Source organism: Bos grunniens, chromosome 13 (assembly GCF_055505025.1).
Source record: "Bos grunniens cultivar Pamir isolate PY7600 chromosome 13, Bosgru_T2T1.0, whole genome shotgun sequence".
NCBI classification, from domain to species: Eukaryota; Metazoa; Chordata; class Mammalia; order Artiodactyla; family Bovidae; genus Bos; species Bos grunniens.
Window position 1 is genome coordinate 55,211,504 of NC_141177.1, and position 20,444 is coordinate 55,231,947.

General features: G+C 40.1%; 1 protein-coding gene across 18 annotated transcripts in view; it reads right to left on the reverse strand.

Annotated features, from left to right (window-relative positions):
* The window catches only part of PRPF18 (pre-mRNA processing factor 18), a 135,662-nt gene that overhangs the window by 31,037 nt on the left and 84,181 nt on the right, over positions 1 to 20,444 (reverse strand). For all 18 annotated transcript variants that reach the window (XR_015139642.1, XR_015139641.1, XR_015139639.1 and 15 more), the window contains 4 exons: positions 19,035 to 19,103; positions 17,454 to 17,594; positions 17,258 to 17,329; positions 14,591 to 14,746 (listed from right to left, as the gene is read on the reverse strand). Coding sequence is in view for 4 of the 18 variants with exons in the window: in XM_086334308.1 (XP_086190434.1) it covers positions 14,591 to 14,746; positions 17,258 to 17,329; positions 17,454 to 17,594; positions 19,035 to 19,103 (438 nt within the window). In the remaining 14 variants the exon portion in view is untranslated. The remainder of the gene's footprint in view (positions 1 to 14,590; positions 14,747 to 17,257; positions 17,330 to 17,453; positions 17,595 to 19,034; positions 19,104 to 20,444) is intronic.

Here is a 20,444-nt window from a genome sequence, read left to right on the forward strand (position 1 = left end):
GTGGCCAATATGCTACTGGGGCAGAATGGAGAAATAGCTTGAGAAAGAATGAAGAGACAGAGCCAAAGCAAAAACAATGCCCAGTTGTGGATGTGAGTGGTAATGGAAGGAAAGTCTGATGCTGTAAAAAAACAATACTGCATAGCAACCTGGAACATCAGGTCCATGAATCAATGTAAACTGGAAGTGGTGAAATGAGAGGTGGCAAGAATGAACATTGGCATTTTAGGAATCAGTGAGCTAAAATGGACCAGAATGAGCGAATTTAATTCAGATGACTATTATATCTACTACTGTGGGCAAGAAGCCCTTAGAAAAAATGGAGTAGCCATCATAGTCAACAAGAGTCCAAAATGCAGTACCTGGGTGCAATCTCAAAAACAACAGAATGATCTCAGTTCACTCCCAAGGCAAACCATTCAATCACAGTAATCCAAGTCTATGCCCCAAACACTAATGCTGAAGCAGCTGAAGTTGAACAGTTTTATGAAGACCTATGAGACCTCCTAGAACTAACACCAAAAAAAAATGTCCTTTTCATCACAGGGGACGGGAATGCAAAAGTAGGAAGTCAAGAGACACCTGGAATAACTGACAAGTTTGGCCTTGGAGTACAAAATGAAGCAGGGCAAAGGCTAACAGAGCTTTGCCAAGTGAACACACTGGTCATAGCAAACACCCTCTTCCAACAACACAAGAGAAGACTCTATACATGGACATCACCAGATGGCCAATGCTGAAATCAGACTGATTATATTCTTTGCAGCCAAAGATGGAGAAGCTCTACAGAGTCAGCAAAAACAAGACCGGGAGATGACTGTGGCTCAGATCATGAACTCGTTATTGCAAAATTCAGAATTAAATTGAAGAAAGCAGGGCAAACCACTAGACCATTCAGGTATGACCTAAATCAAATCCCTAACAATTATACAGTGGAAGTGAGAAATAGAATCAAGGGATTAGATTTGATAGACAGAGTGCCTGAAAAGCTATGGACAGAGGTTTGTTAATACTATACAGGATATAGTGTTCAATGATATACAATGATTCACTGATATACAGTGATCAAAATCATCCCCAAGAAGTGAGCAAGTGACTGAAAGCTGCTCAGTCATGTCTGACTCTTTGCAACCCCATGGACTATATATAGTCCATGGAATTCTCCAGGCCAGAATACTGGAGTGAGTAGCCTTTCCCTTCTCCCGGGGATGTTCCCAATCCAAAGATCACACAGGTCTCCCACATTGCAGGTGGATTCTTTACCAGCCACAAGATGATGAAAAAGTAAAATGATTGTCTGAGGAGATCTTACAAACAGCTGAGAAAAGAGAACTAAAAGGCAAAAGAAAAAAGGAAAGAAAAATCCATCTGAATGCAGAGCTCCAAAGAATAGCAAGGAGAGATAAGAAAGCCTTCTAAGTGATCAATGCAAAGAAAGAGAGGAAAACAATACAGTGGGAAAGACCTAGAGATCTCTTCAAGAAAATCAGAGATACCAAGTGAGCATTTCAAGCAAAGATGCGCACAATAAAGGACAGAAACTGTATGGACCTAACATAAGTAGAAGATGTTAAGAGGAGGTGACAAGAATACACAGAAGGACTATACAAAAAAGATCTGAATGACCCAGATAACCATGATGGTGTGATCACTCACCTAGAGCCAGAAATCCTGGAGTACGAAGTCAAGTGGGCCTTAGGAAGCATCACTACAAACAAAGCTAGTGGAGGTGATGGAATTCCAGTTGAGCTCTTTCAAATCCTAAAAGATGATGCTGTGAAAGTGCTGCACTCAATATGCCAGCAAATTTGGAAAGCTCAGCAACGGTCAGAGGACTGGAAAAGATTAGTTTTTTTTTTTTTTCATTCCAATCCCAAAGAAAGGCAATGCCAAAGAAAGTTTAAAGTACTGCACAATTGCACTCATTTCACACGCTAACAAACCATTGCTTGCGGGGAGCGAGCTCCGCCTCTGGCAAAGGTCATGAGGAAGGAGGCTTGGCATACGCAAAGGCGGGATCAAGCCTCAGGAGTCTCCCTGGAAATTCTCGAGCAATCTACCCCCAAAACCAGAGTCTGCCTACTTTCTGCTTTGTGCTTTCACCTACACCTCTGACTTTACGGGGGGCTGTCCCCCACTACCTCTCTGAAAAAAGTTAGCTTACAGCTCCAGTTAATAATTCCTGGGTGTGACAGTGTTTAACCTACAAACTCCTTTGGAAATCCTCTAGCCTGCCTGAATAGGTTTTCCGGCCACATGTGATTGTTCAGAGCCTCCCAACTGTGAGAGGCAGGAGATGTTCTAAACTGTCTAAACACAGATTCTTTTGAGTAGTTAAAAGATTGATTAGAAATTGTATTGGTGAAGGGATTTTCACTTGTTGGGCCAATGTTTGCTGCTAAGTTTCCATATCCCTTACCTGCTGTGTCCCTGGCAGTGTATTGATTAATATAATGGGTGTAAATAGTAGCTTTAATGTTTGTAACCTGGGACCCTTGAGTTAATTCTTTTTCTTGTTATAGCCCACCACACCTTTGCTCTGTAGGAATGCAACTTTATCTAATGCTTTTGGAGGGTGGCTCCTGACTAATCACCTTTAGAGAAAAATAAGTTTTCTGAAGAAAAGGTCTTAAAATGTTAACAGGCCTCCAGGCCAGAAGATGATGCAAATCACCTAAGCTTTTGCATATGATAAGTTTGCAGGAAGAAAGCCTGGTTTGCTGCAAGACTCTACCCCTTCCCCCATTATCCTCTATGCATAACTTAAGGTATAAAAACTACTTTGGAAAATAAAGTGCGGGCCTTGTTCACCGAAACTTGGTCTCACCATGTCGTTCTTTCTCTTACCTTCTGGCTGAATTATTCAGCCTCTCTTCTCCACTGAATTTCTTCACTGAGCTATCCTTATTTCAGCCTCTTTTCTTCACTGAATTTTACTGAGCTATCGTCATTCTATTACTCTTTATATCCTTAATTAACATTTAATTAAGCAAGTGTTTCCTGATCTTCGCCTACGCCGTCTCTCCTTCGAATACCCTGGATCAGCCAGGGCTGGTCCCCGGCAATTGCTCAAAATTTTTCAATCTAGGCTTCAATAGTACATGAACCGTGAACTTCCAGATATTCAAGTTGGTTTAAGAAAAGGCAGAGGAACCAAGAGATCAAATTGTGAACATCTGCTGGATCATAGAAAAAGCAAGGGAATTCCAGGAAAACATCTACTTCTGCTTCAGGGACCACACTAAAGACTTGATTGTGTGGATTACAATGAACTGTGGAAAATTCTTCAAGAGATAGGAACACCAGACCACATTACCTGTCTCCTGAGAAATCTGTATGGAGGTCAAGAAGCAACAGTTAGAACTGGACATGGAAAAAAGGATTGGTTCAAAATTGGGAAAGAAGTACATCAAGGCTCCACATTGTAACCTTGCTTATTTAACTTCTATGCAGAGTACATAATGTGAAATGCTGGACTGCATAAAACACAGTCTGGAATCAAGACTGCAAGAGAAATGTCAATAACCTCAGATATGCAGATGAAACCACCCTCATGGCAGAAAGGAAAAAGGAACTAAAGAGCCTCTTGATGAAAATGAAAAAGGAGAGTGGAAAAGTTGGCTTAAAACTCAACATCCAAGAAACGAAGATCATAGCACCAGATCCCATCACTTCATGGTAAATAGATGGGGAAACAATGGAAACAGTGACAGACCTTTATTTTCATTTCAGTTCAGTTGCTCAGTCATATCCAACTCTTTGCGATCCCATGAACTGCAGCACACTAGGCCTCCCTGTCCACACCAACTCCTGGAGTTCACCCAAACACATGTACATTGAGTCAGTGATGCCATCCAACCATCTTATCCTCTGTTGTCCCCTTTTCCTCCTGCCCTCAATATTTCCCAGCATCAGAGTCTTTTCCAATGAGTCAGCTCTTCACATCAGGTGGCCAACGTATTGGCGTTTCAGCTTCAAGCCATCAGTCCTTCCAATGAATATTCAGGACTGATCTCCTTTAGGACGGACTGGTTGGATCTCCTTGCAGTCCAGGGGACTCTCAAGAGTCTTCTCCAACACCACAGTTCAAAAGCATCAATTCTTTTGCACTCAGCTTTCTTTATAGTCTAACTCTCACATCCATACATGACTACTGGAAAAACCATAGCCTTGACTAGACAGACATTTGTTGACAAAGTAATGTCTCTGCTTTTTAATATGCTGTCTAGGTTGGTCATAACTTTCCTTCCAAGGAGTAAACATCTTTTAATTTCATGGTTGCAATCACCATCTGCAGTGATTTTGGAGCCCAAAAAATAAAAGTCAGCCACTGTTTCCCCATATATTTGCCATGAAGTGATGGGACTGAACGCCATGATCTTAGTTTTCTGAACGTTGAGCTTTACATGTCCAGTTCTAACTGTGCTTCCTGACCTGCATACAGGTTTCTGAAGAGGCAGGTCAGGTGGTCTGGTATTCCCATCTCTTTCAGAATTTTACATAGTTTACTGTGATCCATGCAGTCAAAGGCTTTGGCATAGACAATAAAGCAGAAACAGATGTTTTACTGGAACTCTCTTGCTTTTTCCATGATCCAGTGGATGTTGGCAATTTGATCTCTGGTTCCTCTGCATTTTCTAAAACCAGCTTGAACATCTGGAAGTTTACGGTTCATGCATTGCTGAAGCCTGGCTTGGAGAATTTTGAGCATTACTTTACTAGCACGTGAGATGAGTGCAATTGTATGGTAGTTTGAGCATTCTTTGGTATTGCCTTCCTTTGGGATTGGAAGGGAAATGGACCTTTTCCAGTCCTGTGGCCATTGCAGTTTTCCAAATTTGCTCACATATTGAGTGCAGCACTTTCACAGCATCATCTTTTAGGATTTGAAAGAGCTCAACTGGAATTCCATCACCTCCACTAGCTTTGTTTGTAGTGATGCTTCCTAAGGCCCACTTGACTTCACATTCCAGGATTTCTGGCTCTAGGTGAGTGATCACACCATCATGATTATCTGGGTCGTGAAGATCTTTTTTGTACAGTTCTTCTGTGTATTCTTGCCATCTCTTCTTAGTACCTTCTGCTTCTATTAGGTCCATACCAGTTCTGTCCTTTATCGAGCCCATCTTTGCATGAAATGTTCCCTTGGTATCTCTAATTTTCTTGAAGAGATCTCTAGTTTTTCCCATTCTATTGTTTCCCTCTATTTCTTTGAATTGATCGCGGAGGAAGGCTTTCTTATCTCTCCTTGCTATTCTTTGGAACTCTGCATTCAAATGGGTATATCTTTCCTTTTCTCCTTTGTTTTTCGCTTCTCTTCTTTTCACAGCTATTTGTAAGGCTTCCTCAGACAGCCATTTTGCCTTTTTGCATTTCTTTTTCTTGGGGATGGTCTAGATCCCTGTCTCCTATACAGTGTCATGAACCTCCATCCATAGTTCATCAGGCACTCTGTCTATCAGATCTAGCCCCTTAAATCTGTTTCTCACTTCCACTGTATAATCATACGGGATTTGATTTAGGTCATACCTGAATGGTCTAGTGGTTTTCCCCACTTTCTTCAATTTAAGTCTGAATTTGGCAATAAGGAGTTCATGATCTGAGCCACAGTCAGCTCCTGGTCTTGTTTTTTTCGACCGTATAGAGCTTCTCCATCTTTGGCTGCAAAGAATAAAATCAATCTGATTTCGGTGTTAGCCATCTGGTGATGTCCATATATAGAGTCTTCTCTTGTGTTGTTGGAAGGTGTTTACTATGTCCAGTGCATTCTCTTGGCAAAACTCTATTAGCCTTTACCCTGTTTCATTCTGTAGTCCAAGGCTAAATTTCCCTGTTACTCCAGGTGTTTCTTGAATTCCTACTTTTGCATTCCAGTCCCCTATAATGAAAAGGACATCTTTTTGCAGTGTTAGCTCTAAAAGGTCTTGTAGGTCTTCATAGAACCATTCAACTTCATCTTCTTCAGCATTAATGGTCAGGGCATAGACTTGGATTACCGTGATACTGAATGGTTTACCTTGGAAACGAACAGAGATCATTCTGTCATTTTTGAGATTGCATCCAAGTACTGCACTTCAGACTCTTTTGTTGACTATGATGGCTACCCCATTTCTTCTAAGGGATTCTTGCCCACAGTAGTAGATATAATGGTCATCTGAGTTAAATTCACCCATTCCAGTCCATTTTAGTTCGCTGATTTCTAGAATGTTGACATTCACTCTTGTCATCCCATTTGACCACTTCCAATTTGCCTCAATTCATGGGCCTAACATTCCAGCTTCCTATGCAATATTGCTCTTTACAACACTGGACCTTGCTTCGATCACCAGTCACATCCACAACTGGGTGTTGTATTTGCTTTGGCTCCATCCCTTCATTTTTTCTGGAGTTATTTCTCCACTGATTTCTAGTAACATATTGGGCACCTACTGACCTGGGGAGTTCCACTTTCAGTGAACATCTTTCAGAGTTCATTTTCAGTGAACAGTCATTCAGGTCTGACAGAATGTGGTCCACTGGAGAAGGAAATGGCAAACCACTTCAGTATTCTTGCCTTGAGAACCCCATGAACAGTATGAAAAGACAAAAAGATAGGACACTGAAAGAATTTTATTTTGGTGGGCTCCAAAATCACTGCAGATGGTGACTGCAGCCATGAAATTAGAAGACGCTTGCTCCTTGGACAAAAAGCTATGACAAACCTACACAGTGTATTAAAAAGCAGAGATATTACTTTACCGACAAAGTCCATATAGTCAAAGCTATGGTTTTTCCAGTAGTCGTGGATGGATGTGAGAGCTGAACTATAAAGAAAGCTGAGCACTGAAGAATTGATGCCTTTGAACTGTGGTGTTGGAGAAGACTCTTGAAAGTCCCTTGCACAGCAAGGAGATCCAACCAGTCCATCCTAAAGGAAATCAGTCTTGAATATGCACTGGAAGGACTGATGCTGAAGCTGAAACTCCAATATTCTGGCCACCTGATGCAAAGAACTGACCTATTGGAAAAGACCCTGGTGCTGGGAAAGATTGAAGGCAGGAGCAGAAGGGGATGACAGAGGATGAGATGGTTGGATGGCATCACTGACTTACTGGACGTGAGTGTGAGCAAGCTCTGAGAGTTGGTGATGAACAGGGAAGCCTAGCATGCTGCAGTCCATGGGGTCACAAAAAGTTGGACATGACTGAGCAACTGAACTGAACTAAATGAACTGCCGTATGTTCTAATAAAGGAATGAATTAACATGAGATAGTTAAAAATTAATCCTAACTTCGATAGAATACACCTTTAACCCAAAGTGTGATTTTCTAAAAGTGTGTACTTAATAAAAATTTCTACACTTTCAACATTCATAGCCATGTATATACCAAGGCCAATCCTTCAAAAAGTGTCCACAGGAATTCTTTTCACACAAGTGTATATGATTAAAATTGAGTGGATCTAAATTAACTCATTCCAGACTTTTCAATTTCTGATCTGGATCAAGCTGCTTGGGACAAAAGCAATCTCACGCTGCTTCCAATGAAGAGTCCCAGTGCAACTGCCAAATGTATTCAATTGCTCAGGCTCTGCAGGACATAGTAGAAATTAAAGAAAACTCAGTTTGGGGCTAACTTCATCTTCTTCTCGAGTTTACGGTAAGAAACAGAGCTGCTCCCATTTTTACCTGTCTGAATGTTTGTCACATAAATGAACAGAATTACAAATTCAAAGGTTTATCATTTCATAGAAAGTAGTATCAAATGAAAGGACCTCCCTGGTGGCTCAAACAGTAAAGCGTCTGTCTACAATGTGGGAGACCCAGGTTCGATCCCTGGGTTGGGAAGATCCCCTGGAGAAGGAAATGGTAATCCACTCCAGTACTATTGCCTGGAAAATCCCATGGACAGAGGAGCCTGGTAGGCTACAGTCCATGGGGTGGCAAAGAGTTGGACACGACTGAAGGACTTCAAGTGATAATTACATTTTGAAAACAGCACTCATCTACTTAATGAAAGTAGGTAAAAATGTATGGCGGAAGACCAATTTGAGGAAAGATTTTATTTATCTGACCTACAAGGACTTCACAGTGCAAGATGATCTTTTCTTTTTTTTTCTCATGCATGTGATTGAGAAATATAAGTTAATATACCAAGTACAATGTCTGTTCAGCTGCCAGCTAAAAAGTATCATGGCACCAACCCTCAGTGTTCTATATTAAAAGGTAATGTAGGGCTTTCCTGCTGGCCCAGTGATAGAGAATCCACCTGCCAATGCAGAAGACACAAGTTCAATACCTGGTCTGGGAAGATCCCACATGCAGTGGAACAACTAATAAGCGCACGCACCACAACTACCGAGCCTGTGCTCCTGAGCCTGGGAGACACAACGACTGGGCCCACGTGCTGCAACTACTGAAGCCTGCACACCTAGAACCCGTGCTCGGCAACTGGAGAAGCCACTACAACAGAGAAGCTTGTGCATCCCAACGAAGAGTAGCCCCCCACTCACCACAACTAGAGAAAAACCTGTGCAGCAATGAATACCCAGCACAGCCAAAAATAAAATAAACTTAAAAAAAAAATTTTTTTTAAGGTAATATAGATGAAAGAGAAATGCTAAGCAGTATTTTTCTCTAAAATTTTGTTTTAATATGCCAGGAAGTTATTAAATGTGTAAACTGTTACCAAAGTAACTTGCCTTTAAGAAATGCTTTTTCAGACCCAAGAATGCCTGAAGATAGGATAAGGCCACTTGACCCACAAATGTGTGACATAGAATCTGATGTATAGAGAGTGTTTACCAACTAACAATGATATTGTGTATCCAGCACATGGATCAAGCTGTGATTGCTCACTGCAGTAATGAATGTTTCTGTTATACCATTTTCAGCAATACACAAACATGTTATAAATTTACAAATGTTTCACAAAAACAAATTAAGCAAAGTCCAGATGAAATATGCCAAACTGAAATGCAGATATAAATACCTGACATAAAATGCTGGAATGATGTTTTCACCAGGGAATTTACAAACTTGAGGTTACTGAACACAACTTGCCGGAGAAGAGTATTAAAGAACATTTTGCCTTTTGGAATAGTGAAGACTTGAGAAAAATTATTTGGAATGAATATTACTCCTTAATCTTCTAATTCCCAAAGAAATGTGTGTTGAAACACAGCACACAGAGCAGTTAATCTACATGAATTAGGAAGGGTATCCACAGGAAAAGGAAGGGCACACTCAAGTCGGGTAATATGACCGTAATAGTTCCAAGGATTTTACAAAGGTCTGGGCAAGACTGGGACCAACAAGAGACAATACAGCATCACCAAGCCAGCAATACCCCGAAGCCACAGCCAGCCTGTTTCCAAGGGGGTCAGGGAGGAAAGTGGTGACTCAACGTAGACAGAGATGGCCAGACCTTGAGGAGGGGTGCAGTGACTCCACAAGAGGAAGCCAGGAAAATAAACACCCAAACTCATTCCTCTCCTGCCTATAAAATGCCTTCCCATCTCTCTCACAGCCCACCCCATTCAGAACTCAGAGGGCAAGGGAGCCTGTCACTGTTGTTCATAAAAGCCAGGTTTCCAGGGCACAAGGTACAGGATCAGGTAAGGAAGGATGGACTGGATCTGGAGGGCAAATCACCACGTGAGGTCAATTTCAGCTTTTTGTCCTCCTCTTCTTTACCAACAAGTAAAGAACCGTCACAACATGAACCTTTTCAAGAGATGTCTGGAAATGACTGAATTATCGAGACTAACTAATGAAGAATTTTCTGTAATCTGTGGAGAAGCTTTACCCAAATCTGGGCCAAAGGTTACATCTGCATCTGGCAGACCAACCAAAGTCCTTGAAGTTCCTACCAACAGTTCCATCTCACCCGAGATTTGCAGTTAACTAATATGCTATCCAACTTCTCTTTGATCTGCATGGTGAGAAAACCCTCCCTGTGGTGTGTTTAATTTTTGTGAGAAAGAGAACACTTCAAACAATTTTCACAGTTTAAATTCTACAGAGATTTGCATAAAACCCAAAGATGAAATCATGTTATAGTAAAGAACCCCTTGAATTGTTTCCAGGCCAAAATACTGGAGTGGGTAGCCCTTCCCTTCTTCAAGGGATCTTCCCAACCGAGGGATCGAACCCAGGTATCCCACACTGTAGGCAGGTTCTTTACCAGCTGAGCCACCAGGGAAGCCCCAGTAAAGATCCCCTTGAATTGGTTTCACGGTATTTCAGAAAACAGTTATTTCTTACCAGTATTTCTATGCAAAAGGAATTCTTCTATACATTGCAAGATTTCATTTAAGTGATGCCCAAGACCTGGCAATATTAACCAATAATGACACACATCAAAATAATGGTTATTTCTGATGGGAGGAGGGCTTAGACTCAGAAAAGGAATGAGGGAAACTTCAGGGATGCTGCTAGAAACTTCCTGTTATCTAGACCTTGTTTTACATCTTGATACAAAATCACACGTACATGAAGAATCACTGAGCTGTACAGTTAAGATGAGTACACTTTACATGCTTTACTACTTACAAAGGTTTACTATATCTAAATTTAGAAAGAAAATACCCTATTAAATGACTTTCACAATTACCTCCTCAGCAAATATCTTAACGAGAAAAGGTTTGGGTTTACATATTTACTATGGGGTCAACAAACTACGGCCCACAGGCTGCTCATCCCTTTTATACACGGAATTTCACTGGAACACAGCCGCTGGCTGCTTTCACACAGCTGCAGGGTTGGACAGTTGTAGCAGAAACCTATGAAGTGCAAAGCCTAAAGTATTTACTACCTGACTCTTTAAGAAAAAGTGGATCACTCCCTGACTTCAACTTCAAATCATATATTTAAACCGTCCCTTTGTAGGAATAATTCACATTAGTCTCACCCGAATACCAAAATAAGAGGAGATTCAAAAGACAGCTTAGTAAATCACTCAGTTAATTGTAATCAAGAATTTCATAAAATGCTAACATGGGGTGGCAGCATTTTGCCTTGAGCTGCCCCATGGGTTTAAGATAGATCAAAAACTAGCACTTAATTTGGCCTCACAAACTGCTAATTTTTTGTTTTTGTTATTGCCAATATTTTAAAAATAGGAGCATATGCTTTTTTAAAAAATTAAGGATTCTGGTATCTCACTAAAAAATAAAGGAAGATGGAGCGACATTAGAAAGATATTCCTACAAAGTAACAGTGAGCTGAGGTGACACCAGTGATGCTAAGGCTAAGATGCGGCTGACACTTCATGCTGTGCTTGCACTGCCACGGTTTTAAATTTTTATTTTATGTTGGAGTACAATGGAACTAACAACATTGCTAATCACCTGTCTGCCTTTCTCATCACAGAGTTGACAGGAAAATGAAATACCGCTTCTCTGTCTACATGAAAAGTTGGAAAAGACAAGCCAGATCAAGGGTCAGGGGTTTCTTAACACTCCGCTCACTCGTTACCTGACTATCCTGTGAGTGTCAATTTGCAACCTCAGGTTTAAGCAAAGGCCTCTAGGGAAAACAGCAGAGAGATATCGAAGGACCAGATAAGGGTAATAGTTAACCAGATTCTTTCAAATATCAAGTGGTAGGGATCTCCCCTGTATCTTCTAAAGCAGCCCTACTCCTATTCGGGGGCAATTCTGCCTGTTAAAAAGTTTCTTTGTATTATTTTTGCAACCTCTTACCAGTTTACCATTGTTTCAAGACAAAAAGATTAAAAAAGGAAGAATCTTTTCCTTAAACTGATTAGAAATGTGTCTTCCTTCCTATACCTTGCTGCTGCTGTTTAGTCGCTAAGTCATGTCCGACTCTTGGTGACCACAAGGACCCAGGCTCCTCTGTCCATGGAATTCTCCAGGAAAGAATATTGGAGTGGGTTGCCATTTCCTCCTCCAGCAGGTCTTCCCGACCCAGGGATCAAACCAGCATTTCCTGCATTGGCAGGTGGAATCTTTACCATTGAGTCACCAGGGCCTTAACTGTATAGGACAAACTTAACCCCTCTTCCACCACAAAGTTCTCTCTTTATCGACAGTTATCCAGATCCCCAACAAGAGTCTGCTTTCTCAAGGACTAGAATAAAAGCCAGACTTTGACCTCTCGTGCCTCTGAGCATTCATTCAATGGGCAAATCTTGATTGAGCACCCACCACGAGCACTATTTCTAGACTCTGAGGACACATCAGTGAGCTATGCTCCCGCTTTGTGGAACGTACACTAAATTAAATTATTATGTCTCTCTAACAATGTAGATAAGCTCTCATTAGACCTGCCAGTAGCCATACTACACTACTGTTATTGTACTTACAGTCCACCAAATTCCCTAATCCTTCCAGATATACACTGCTCAAACTGCTCAAGCAACTGACAGTTCAAATTTCTTTGTGGTCATCATAATCTTTTAGAATAAGATAAGTACTGATTTTTTAGAATCAGTTTTTTTCTTCAGTCTTTCAAGAACTTCCAGAATGCAAATTTCTTCTCCATCTGAATGTACAGCCTATCCCTTCTGTTTCTTACTGTCTGTAAATCTGATAAATATACCTCTTGGTAGAGTCATCCAAGTTGGTCATGAAAACTGTTGAACAGGAGAGTGCTGAAGTCACTAAGAACCCTGTGGCATATCACCAGCAACCACCCAGACAGACATGGATTCGTTACTCAGTCCTCATGGCTTCTCTCACTCAACAAGCTGAGTCCACCTGGCTGTCTTATCATATTTACATCTGTACACAAGAATATTATTATGTTTAGGTCAAACACCTTCCTACAGTTCAGATATAGTATGTTCACCAATATTCCCTAATCACCTTGGGGAAAAAGGAATGGAAGGAGAAAAGTTAAAAAGAAAGAACATTGGGGTTTCCCTGGTGATTCAGAGGTAGTAAATCTGCCTGCCAAAGCAGGAGACACAGGCTCAATCCCTGATCCAGAAAGATCCCACATGCTGCAGAGCAACTAAGCCCATGCGCCACAACTATGGAGCCTGTGCCCTAGGGCCCGTGTGCCTAGAGTCCAAGCTCACAAGAGAAGCCACCGCAACGAGAACCCCACACATCACAGCCAGAAAGCAGCCCCTGCTCTCCACAAGCACAGCAAGACCCAGCACAGCCAAAAATAAAATAATTTTTTTACAAAAACGAAGAACAATGGAGGGAGGATAGGTCATTGTATAGCTATAATAATAAATACTATTCCAAAATAAACCAGAAATCTTTAAAATACTAAGCATATTTTAAAAAAGGATAAACGTTTATAAGATGGTAATCAAACCACTGTTTAAAAAAAGCATGCTGTCTTTAAGACAGGGCTTCCCAGGTGGCTCAGCGGAAAAGAATCTGCCTGCCACTGTAGGAGACTCAGATTCAATCCCTGGGTCAGGAAGATCCCCTGTAGGAGGAAATGGCAACCCACTCCAGTATTCTTGCCTGGAAAACTCCATGGACAGAGGAGCCTGGTGGGCTACAGTCCATTGGGTTGCAAAAAAGAGTCAGACAAGACTGAGTGTGCACCACACACATACACACACACACAAAATGAACTTTTAGACACACTATAGCCTTGGCCATGGTATAACTGAAGACAATCAGTAAATTTAATCACTGGAAACAATATTCCATTGTTAAAGCCAAGCCACTTTTCCCCCCAACTAAAAGCTTTTTGCCTTCAATACAGTCAATGGTGGTTATTTAAAAAATGGAAATGTCTTTGATTTCCACAACTATATTTGAACTCTAAAATTCTGCAGTTCCCATTAGGGGGTCAAGTTGAAATCATATTTTAAAATGTTAATACATATGAATAAGGCACAAAGCATGACAGGCAAAATAACCTTTAGCACTTGGAAGTGAAATGAAATAAAATGGTAATGCATGAATATGATAGCGACTATTGTCCAGCACAAATTCTGAAAACATGTTATGTATTTTAAGTGAATCTTATACTTTAAATAAACTTTGAGGTTCATCTCCAAGCTTTAGCGTTAACATCCAGCAAAAGTCATTATACAGACACAACCTGGGATCGTTGATAACTTGGCAAAAACTAGGTTATAACTGAGGTTTTCTCCCCCACTAAAAACAAAAGTTTAATCCAACAGCAGTATTATCAGGTTTATGTGAGGCTCAATAACTTTAAGAAAATAAACTATGAATACTTTAAATCTATTTGTGTAGAGAAGTGTTGTTATAAATTATTTAAAAAATACTACTAGCCAAATTTTGACTATTCGTACCTTTTTAGTCTATATGTTAAACTTACCTTGAAAATAACAAAATTGTGACTTATTGCAAAATACTCTGTAAATTCATCATTCTTCAGTAAATTCCCAAAGCAAACAGTAATAGTTTTATTTCACTACTACGGTAATTAAAGCACAACACTTGACTCTGTCTTACATCATCTATGACACGTAAAAGCTTTCTGTTTTACAGTTCAGTGAAGGTGTCTTAAATACAAGCACTACTTATACAAAGCGTGCACTTGCACCCTGTCATGCTATATCCTATTGCTGTAATTCTCCTTCTCGCAAAACTTAGTTTGAGAAGTGGGGAATGTTAACCTCCAAAGCACTTCGCCCTCCAAACTACTTACCTGAATATATTTCCGCTGTGTCTCATCGTTTAAAACATGTGCAACGTGCTTGGAAAAAATCTTTTCCCTGCCAGTTCTGGCATGGATGCCAACCATAGTAACACCAATGGGCCAAGGGGCGTTTCCAATGGCCATCTGAAGATAGGCATCGTTAGCCTAAAAAGAAAGTTTAAGTAGAGATCAGAAAGGCAGAAATATTCTGTTGGTCCAAATTTTTCATTTAAAGTATTTCACAGCCCTACATGATGTAATTTTCATCCATCTCTTAGGCATGTTGAAAATATCACTATTCCCATTATCCAAACAAAAGAAATTAAAACAGGGGTGACTGATTGCTTGCCCACAACCACAAATGTCTGTGGAAAAACAGAAACCAATGCTAACTAACCCAGTGAGTAAAAAGACAAACATTCTTTGCAGCCTTCAGGCATTAAATATTAATGCAGCTCAGATCTGGAAGTACTAGGTAGGTAATCTGATGCACTGATAGAGACTCCAGTCTGAGTCTCTGTTAGACCCGGTATTCTCCATAGGTGGTCACAGGGAAGACAGAGGCTAACTAGTTTTTCATAATCCCACCTGAAGCTACATCCTCTCCCCACACAGCAGTGTGGGCCTCTGAAAGTAGCATGGGCTCTGTGTGCTGGGACCATCACATTGGTCCCAAAGCAGGTGTGTAAACAGATTAAAAACTGGCCCTCGAATAGCTCAAGGATGAGATCGTTTCACTTTGGCCCCCCGAAACCTCCCACCTGCCAAGAATCTTAAAAATAAAAGCTACAGTTTCCCTGGTGGCTCAGTGGTAAAGAATCCACCTCCCAGTGCAGGAGACACAGGTTCGATCCCTGGTCCAAGAAGAGCCCACATGCCGTGGATCAACTAAGCCCGTGCACCACAACTACTGAGCCTGTACTCTAGAGCCTGGGAACTGCAATTACTGAAGCCCACGTGCCCTAGAGCCCATGCTCAGCAAGAAGAGAAGCCACCACAATGAGAAGCCTGCACACCACACCTAGAGAGTAGCCCCTGCTCACTGCAACTAGAGAAAGTCTGCGCAGCAATGAAGACCCAGCACAGCCAATGAATAAATAAATAAAGTTATATTTTTAAAAAATTTAAGGCTACAAAATGAGAAGACAGAAAGCAACAAAGACAAATGGCTTTTTCTAAACCAAGTGTGGCTACTCATGGAGGGAAAGAAGGAAAAATACAAAACAGAAAGCAAGTAAATTCGAGAAGACCCAATGGTGTCAGAGAAGCTTATACAACCAGGACTCAAAGAGATTTTAATTTTAAAAATCAAACACCCATGAGACTGATAATGTAGAATTTTAGAAGGGCATACACATTTTTTATCACTGATTCTTGTGCGTGAGAAATCACTGGATATTAACTGATAAAATTTCCAATATTTGGTTTCCCCCAATTTTCAAAGAAAACTGTCCAAATATTGAAGTTTCAGTTCTGTCTGTATTGTATATAAAATAAACTTTCACCAGCTTCTCACATAATATATGAGAATGAGAAAAGTACCAAGGAGAAGCCACGGTCTCGAGCAGACAAGTGACCTGAATTCTCTCTGCAGTGATGGTGACCTTATCCATCCATCTCAATGGGATCACCCTTCATAAGCAACAGGCAACTCACAGAAACTACCCAAAATTAAAGCTGACACTCATAAAACAAACAGTTTCTTTGACTAATGAACTGGCCCCCATGCAGAGGGAGTAGTTCAGCAGGGAGCCCTCGTCACCCAGGATCACCGAGCTAAGGACAGACACTCAGGGCACAGGAATAAGCAACGGCTTCCCCGCTTTCCTGGTAGAGCCTGTCTACTGCTCTGGAACTGTCACTGGAGGTGCTGCCCGGAAGTCTTCCCCTCCTCCTCCTCTCCTGGAAGGCACAGCCCATGGGAGCCTCCCTCCTCAGACTTGGCTGACGGCCCACGAGCACTGGCATACTTCCAATGCTGCTAGCAGTACAGGAGGCCCTTCTCTTCCTGTTCATCACCAACTGAGAGCCTTGCACCCACCTTTCTAAACTCTGCCCTCAGAGCACGTGGACACCAGATTTCTCTCCCCAGCCACCTCCTCCCCAAGTCCATTCAGGAATAAAAACACCACAGCAAGGGGAAGAGTCCTCCCTTACTAGGCTCTGCTATGCTGCACCACTGAAAAGGGAGCAAGGAATTCTGGCAGCCTGACCTGGAACATTTTCTCAGAGAAACCAGCATAAAAGTGGTTAAGTTCCATGGTATCATTAGTTCAATAGTTCAGCTATATTATAGATTAAGCAGGCTTTTACAGCTGGCCTGAGAAACTGATCTAATAACATTGCTTCTATGGGAAAATTTGTTCCAAGCCATAATCAACCATCTATAAACTTAGAAATTCAGTCCCATTCATGAAATGAACACTGTCTATATCCAATTTGTGCTCTGCAGAATCTTTATACCTTCCTTCAAAATGATTAAAAAATTCAAACCTAACAATATCTATTCATATCTAACAATAAGCTGACAATAAATTATAAAATGCTTAGTTTTTAAAATTTATTTCACATTTATTCTTATATCTGCTATTAAAATACCCCCACATGAGATGAACGTATTATGCACACAATCTAGATACATTCACGAATATAATTTTGATGCACAGCATAACGTACCTTCACGTATTCCCTCTGCAACATGAATTTAATAATATCTGTTATGGATTCTTTAATATCAGCAGGAAGATTCTGGAAAAGGAAAAAAAAGTAATTATGGAAGCTCAATATGTAGTTATAGATCACATTTGTCCTAACTTTGTATATTCTATTTTAAAAAAATCAGTTAATGAAAGCATTTTTTGAGAACCCTCACCCTCTTCCGTAGCTTTCTGAAAAGGGGTCTGAGATAGGACTCAGTCTGTTTCTGAGTAGCACTGTTCAGTTTACCCTGCACACTGCGCTTCACATAATCCTCTCTGGCATTCAGCTCTTTAGCCCAAACACCAAGAAGAAACTGTGGAAAGAAAGGGTAAATTTAAGACTACAATGCCACCCAGTGGTTTCATAAGCACGAAAGTTCTCTGATGCACAAAACGGTACACATTCATCCTTAGGGTAAATGTCTTAACTGATTAATATTAGTCACTGATGTTTTAATGAACTGTTTCTGCTTAGTAACTCATAGATGTTTTAAAGCAGTGCTTTTGGCAAGTCACAAACCTCCCTATTCTACACATATTCCTAGCTCAAGTGTGATCCATTTCTCCCCTAAAAAGAACCCCGGGCTGAAATACGAAAAAGTTCTTTTTCAGGCCAGAAACTCTGCTCCCCAAGTTCCTGGGATGAAATAGGAAGAACTTTCACAGGTAACTGTTTGATAGAAATAAACTTTTATTTGTATTTCTATTACACAAAATTCAACCTGCCTAGACTTATCAGCCATAATGCCATGTGCTGTGATATTTAATCAATTTTTCAAGGATGATGATGCTATATTTGGACTTTGTACTTTTGCAGTAGAGACCACAATTCAACTAAAAATTCCCTCTAAAACACTTGACCAAAGAAGGAAGGAAAAAAGGAACGAAAATACAAGAAACTATGACCAGCCCCCATCCCACCCTAGAAAACTACCCAGGTGCTCCTTGAATTTAACCACACAAAGAGCATCCTTTCTGGAGGCAGCTAAACAGTGGGCTGAGGAGGCCATATTCCCCAAGTGGTGTTACATATGCATGTGCTATTGGGAGAGGCCGTCACTCAGAGGAAATTCCGTCCATACTAGATCCCATGCCCTAGCTAAGTCCATGCAAAATCCTCAGTGGGTTAAGAATCTTGATGACCGATTATGTCGCATTTAAACTATAAATACAAGTAAAAGCATTTCTTGCATTTAAATTTCTTGGTCTGAATATAAATATTGATAATTCGTGAAGAAATGTTCAAAGGAATCTGGGGTTTGCACATACTCTACCTAAACCACTGAAGAGAGAAAAGCTGGGAAGAAAGATAGAATGAGCTACTGATAATTCTGTGAAAGGTTACCCAAGTGTTTGCTTTTTTCACTGCCAATGTCTTGCCACTTTTTCCTTATGTCATCTCTCAGAGAAGCTTCTGGAACTCTCTCCTTATTACACTCTTTCCCAGGATGTTTAAAAAAATCTTTTAATCCTTAAAACTTCTTGTTCATTCTACTGCTATGATTCTTTTCTGTGTGTTTACAGTAATAAGTCAGCTTTACAAGTGCCATGAAGAAAGTAAATATACATTTTGTTCAACCTCTATACCCAAACACATACCAACATTATAAACACTACACATGCAGAAATGTTTAATGAGAGTTTCCCTTTCCAGTCTAACTCTTAAACAATTCAGAACTGTAAGACCAAAAAAAAAGTAAGACCAATTCTTATCTAAAGAAAACATCCTCCTTTCCTAGCCAAAAAGTACATACCTTAAGGAATTTGGTAATGATGTCCATGTCTTTATGATCATCACCTTTTCCTAAAGACTCTCCCAGAGCCTGAAAAGAAGGAAGGTTTCTGTTTTAGTCAGGAGCAACAGCTGAATATATATGCTATTAACATCAGTCCAAACATGGCCCTTTATTACATGTATGGTCCAATTTTGATTTAAAGCCTGAGAGAATTTCTAGATAGGTTAAAAATATCAATTTGCCATTTAAATTTAGACAGCATGTTATCTTTTATGAATCTAAAGATTAATGGGAGTGACTGCTAATAAATGTGAGGTTTCTCTCTAGGGGAATAAAAATGCTCTAAAATTAGACTGTTGTTGGAACTTGTGAATATACTAAAAACCACTGAATTGTACACATTAAAAGGATAAATTGCATAGTATGTGACTATCTCCAAAGTTGTTTAAAATGCCCAGAACTGGTTTGCTCACCAGTTTTATTTCAGTAAAATTCAGGGGGTGGGAGTACAAATAAAATAACCACCTCACATATGTACACCTAAGCCTAATTCATGTTGATGTATGGCAGAAATCAAACCAATATTGTAAAGCAGTCAATCAATTAAAAATAAATATATATTAAAAGATAAATAAAAAGGAGGAAAATCTCAAAAAAACAAACAATAACCTCAACTACAATCTCACTTACAGCAGTCAACATGGGTTAAGAGCAAGGAATGAAAGGTAACAGAAAAATGACTTTACAATTATCAAGAAATTTAAGTCATTATTTTTGCTCATGCTAGACAGATAATTTAAAATTATTTCAAGTAATATTACATATATCACTCCACATTCAATACACCGGCAAAAATAAGCAAGCAAGATATTGCCAAATGTTGGCAGGGATGTACGGATACACTGCTGATGGTGGAGTGAAGACTGGTACACCCATTCCAAAGAGCAACCCGGCAGTATTCAGACAAATTAAGAAGCAATCTTGTTTCTGGTCCAGAGGGGTTATGTACAAGACTGTCGGTCACAAAACTGTCTGTGGTAACAGGAAGAAGATTATTGCATGCTTATTATTGCATGCACAATTATTACGTGCTAGTATTAAAAGGCACTGAAAGTCACACTGTATAAAATACTATGTAACAATTAAAATCAAAGGTTTAACACTGTATAAAATACTATGTAACAATTAAAATCAAAGGTTTAGATGACACAGAATATCAAGGTTGGAACTTGAAAATAAAAAACAGAATGAAGAATTTCACAGTAAAGTATCATTTATGTATACCGAAGCACATGCATACAAAACATTACTGGTTTTACAAGACCATCAATAAATAAAAGGATGTACACATCAAACATATCAGAATGAATACTTTTGAAGGCAGGAAGGAGGGGAATGTGTGTAGAAAATGAGAAAAAAGGGAGTGAA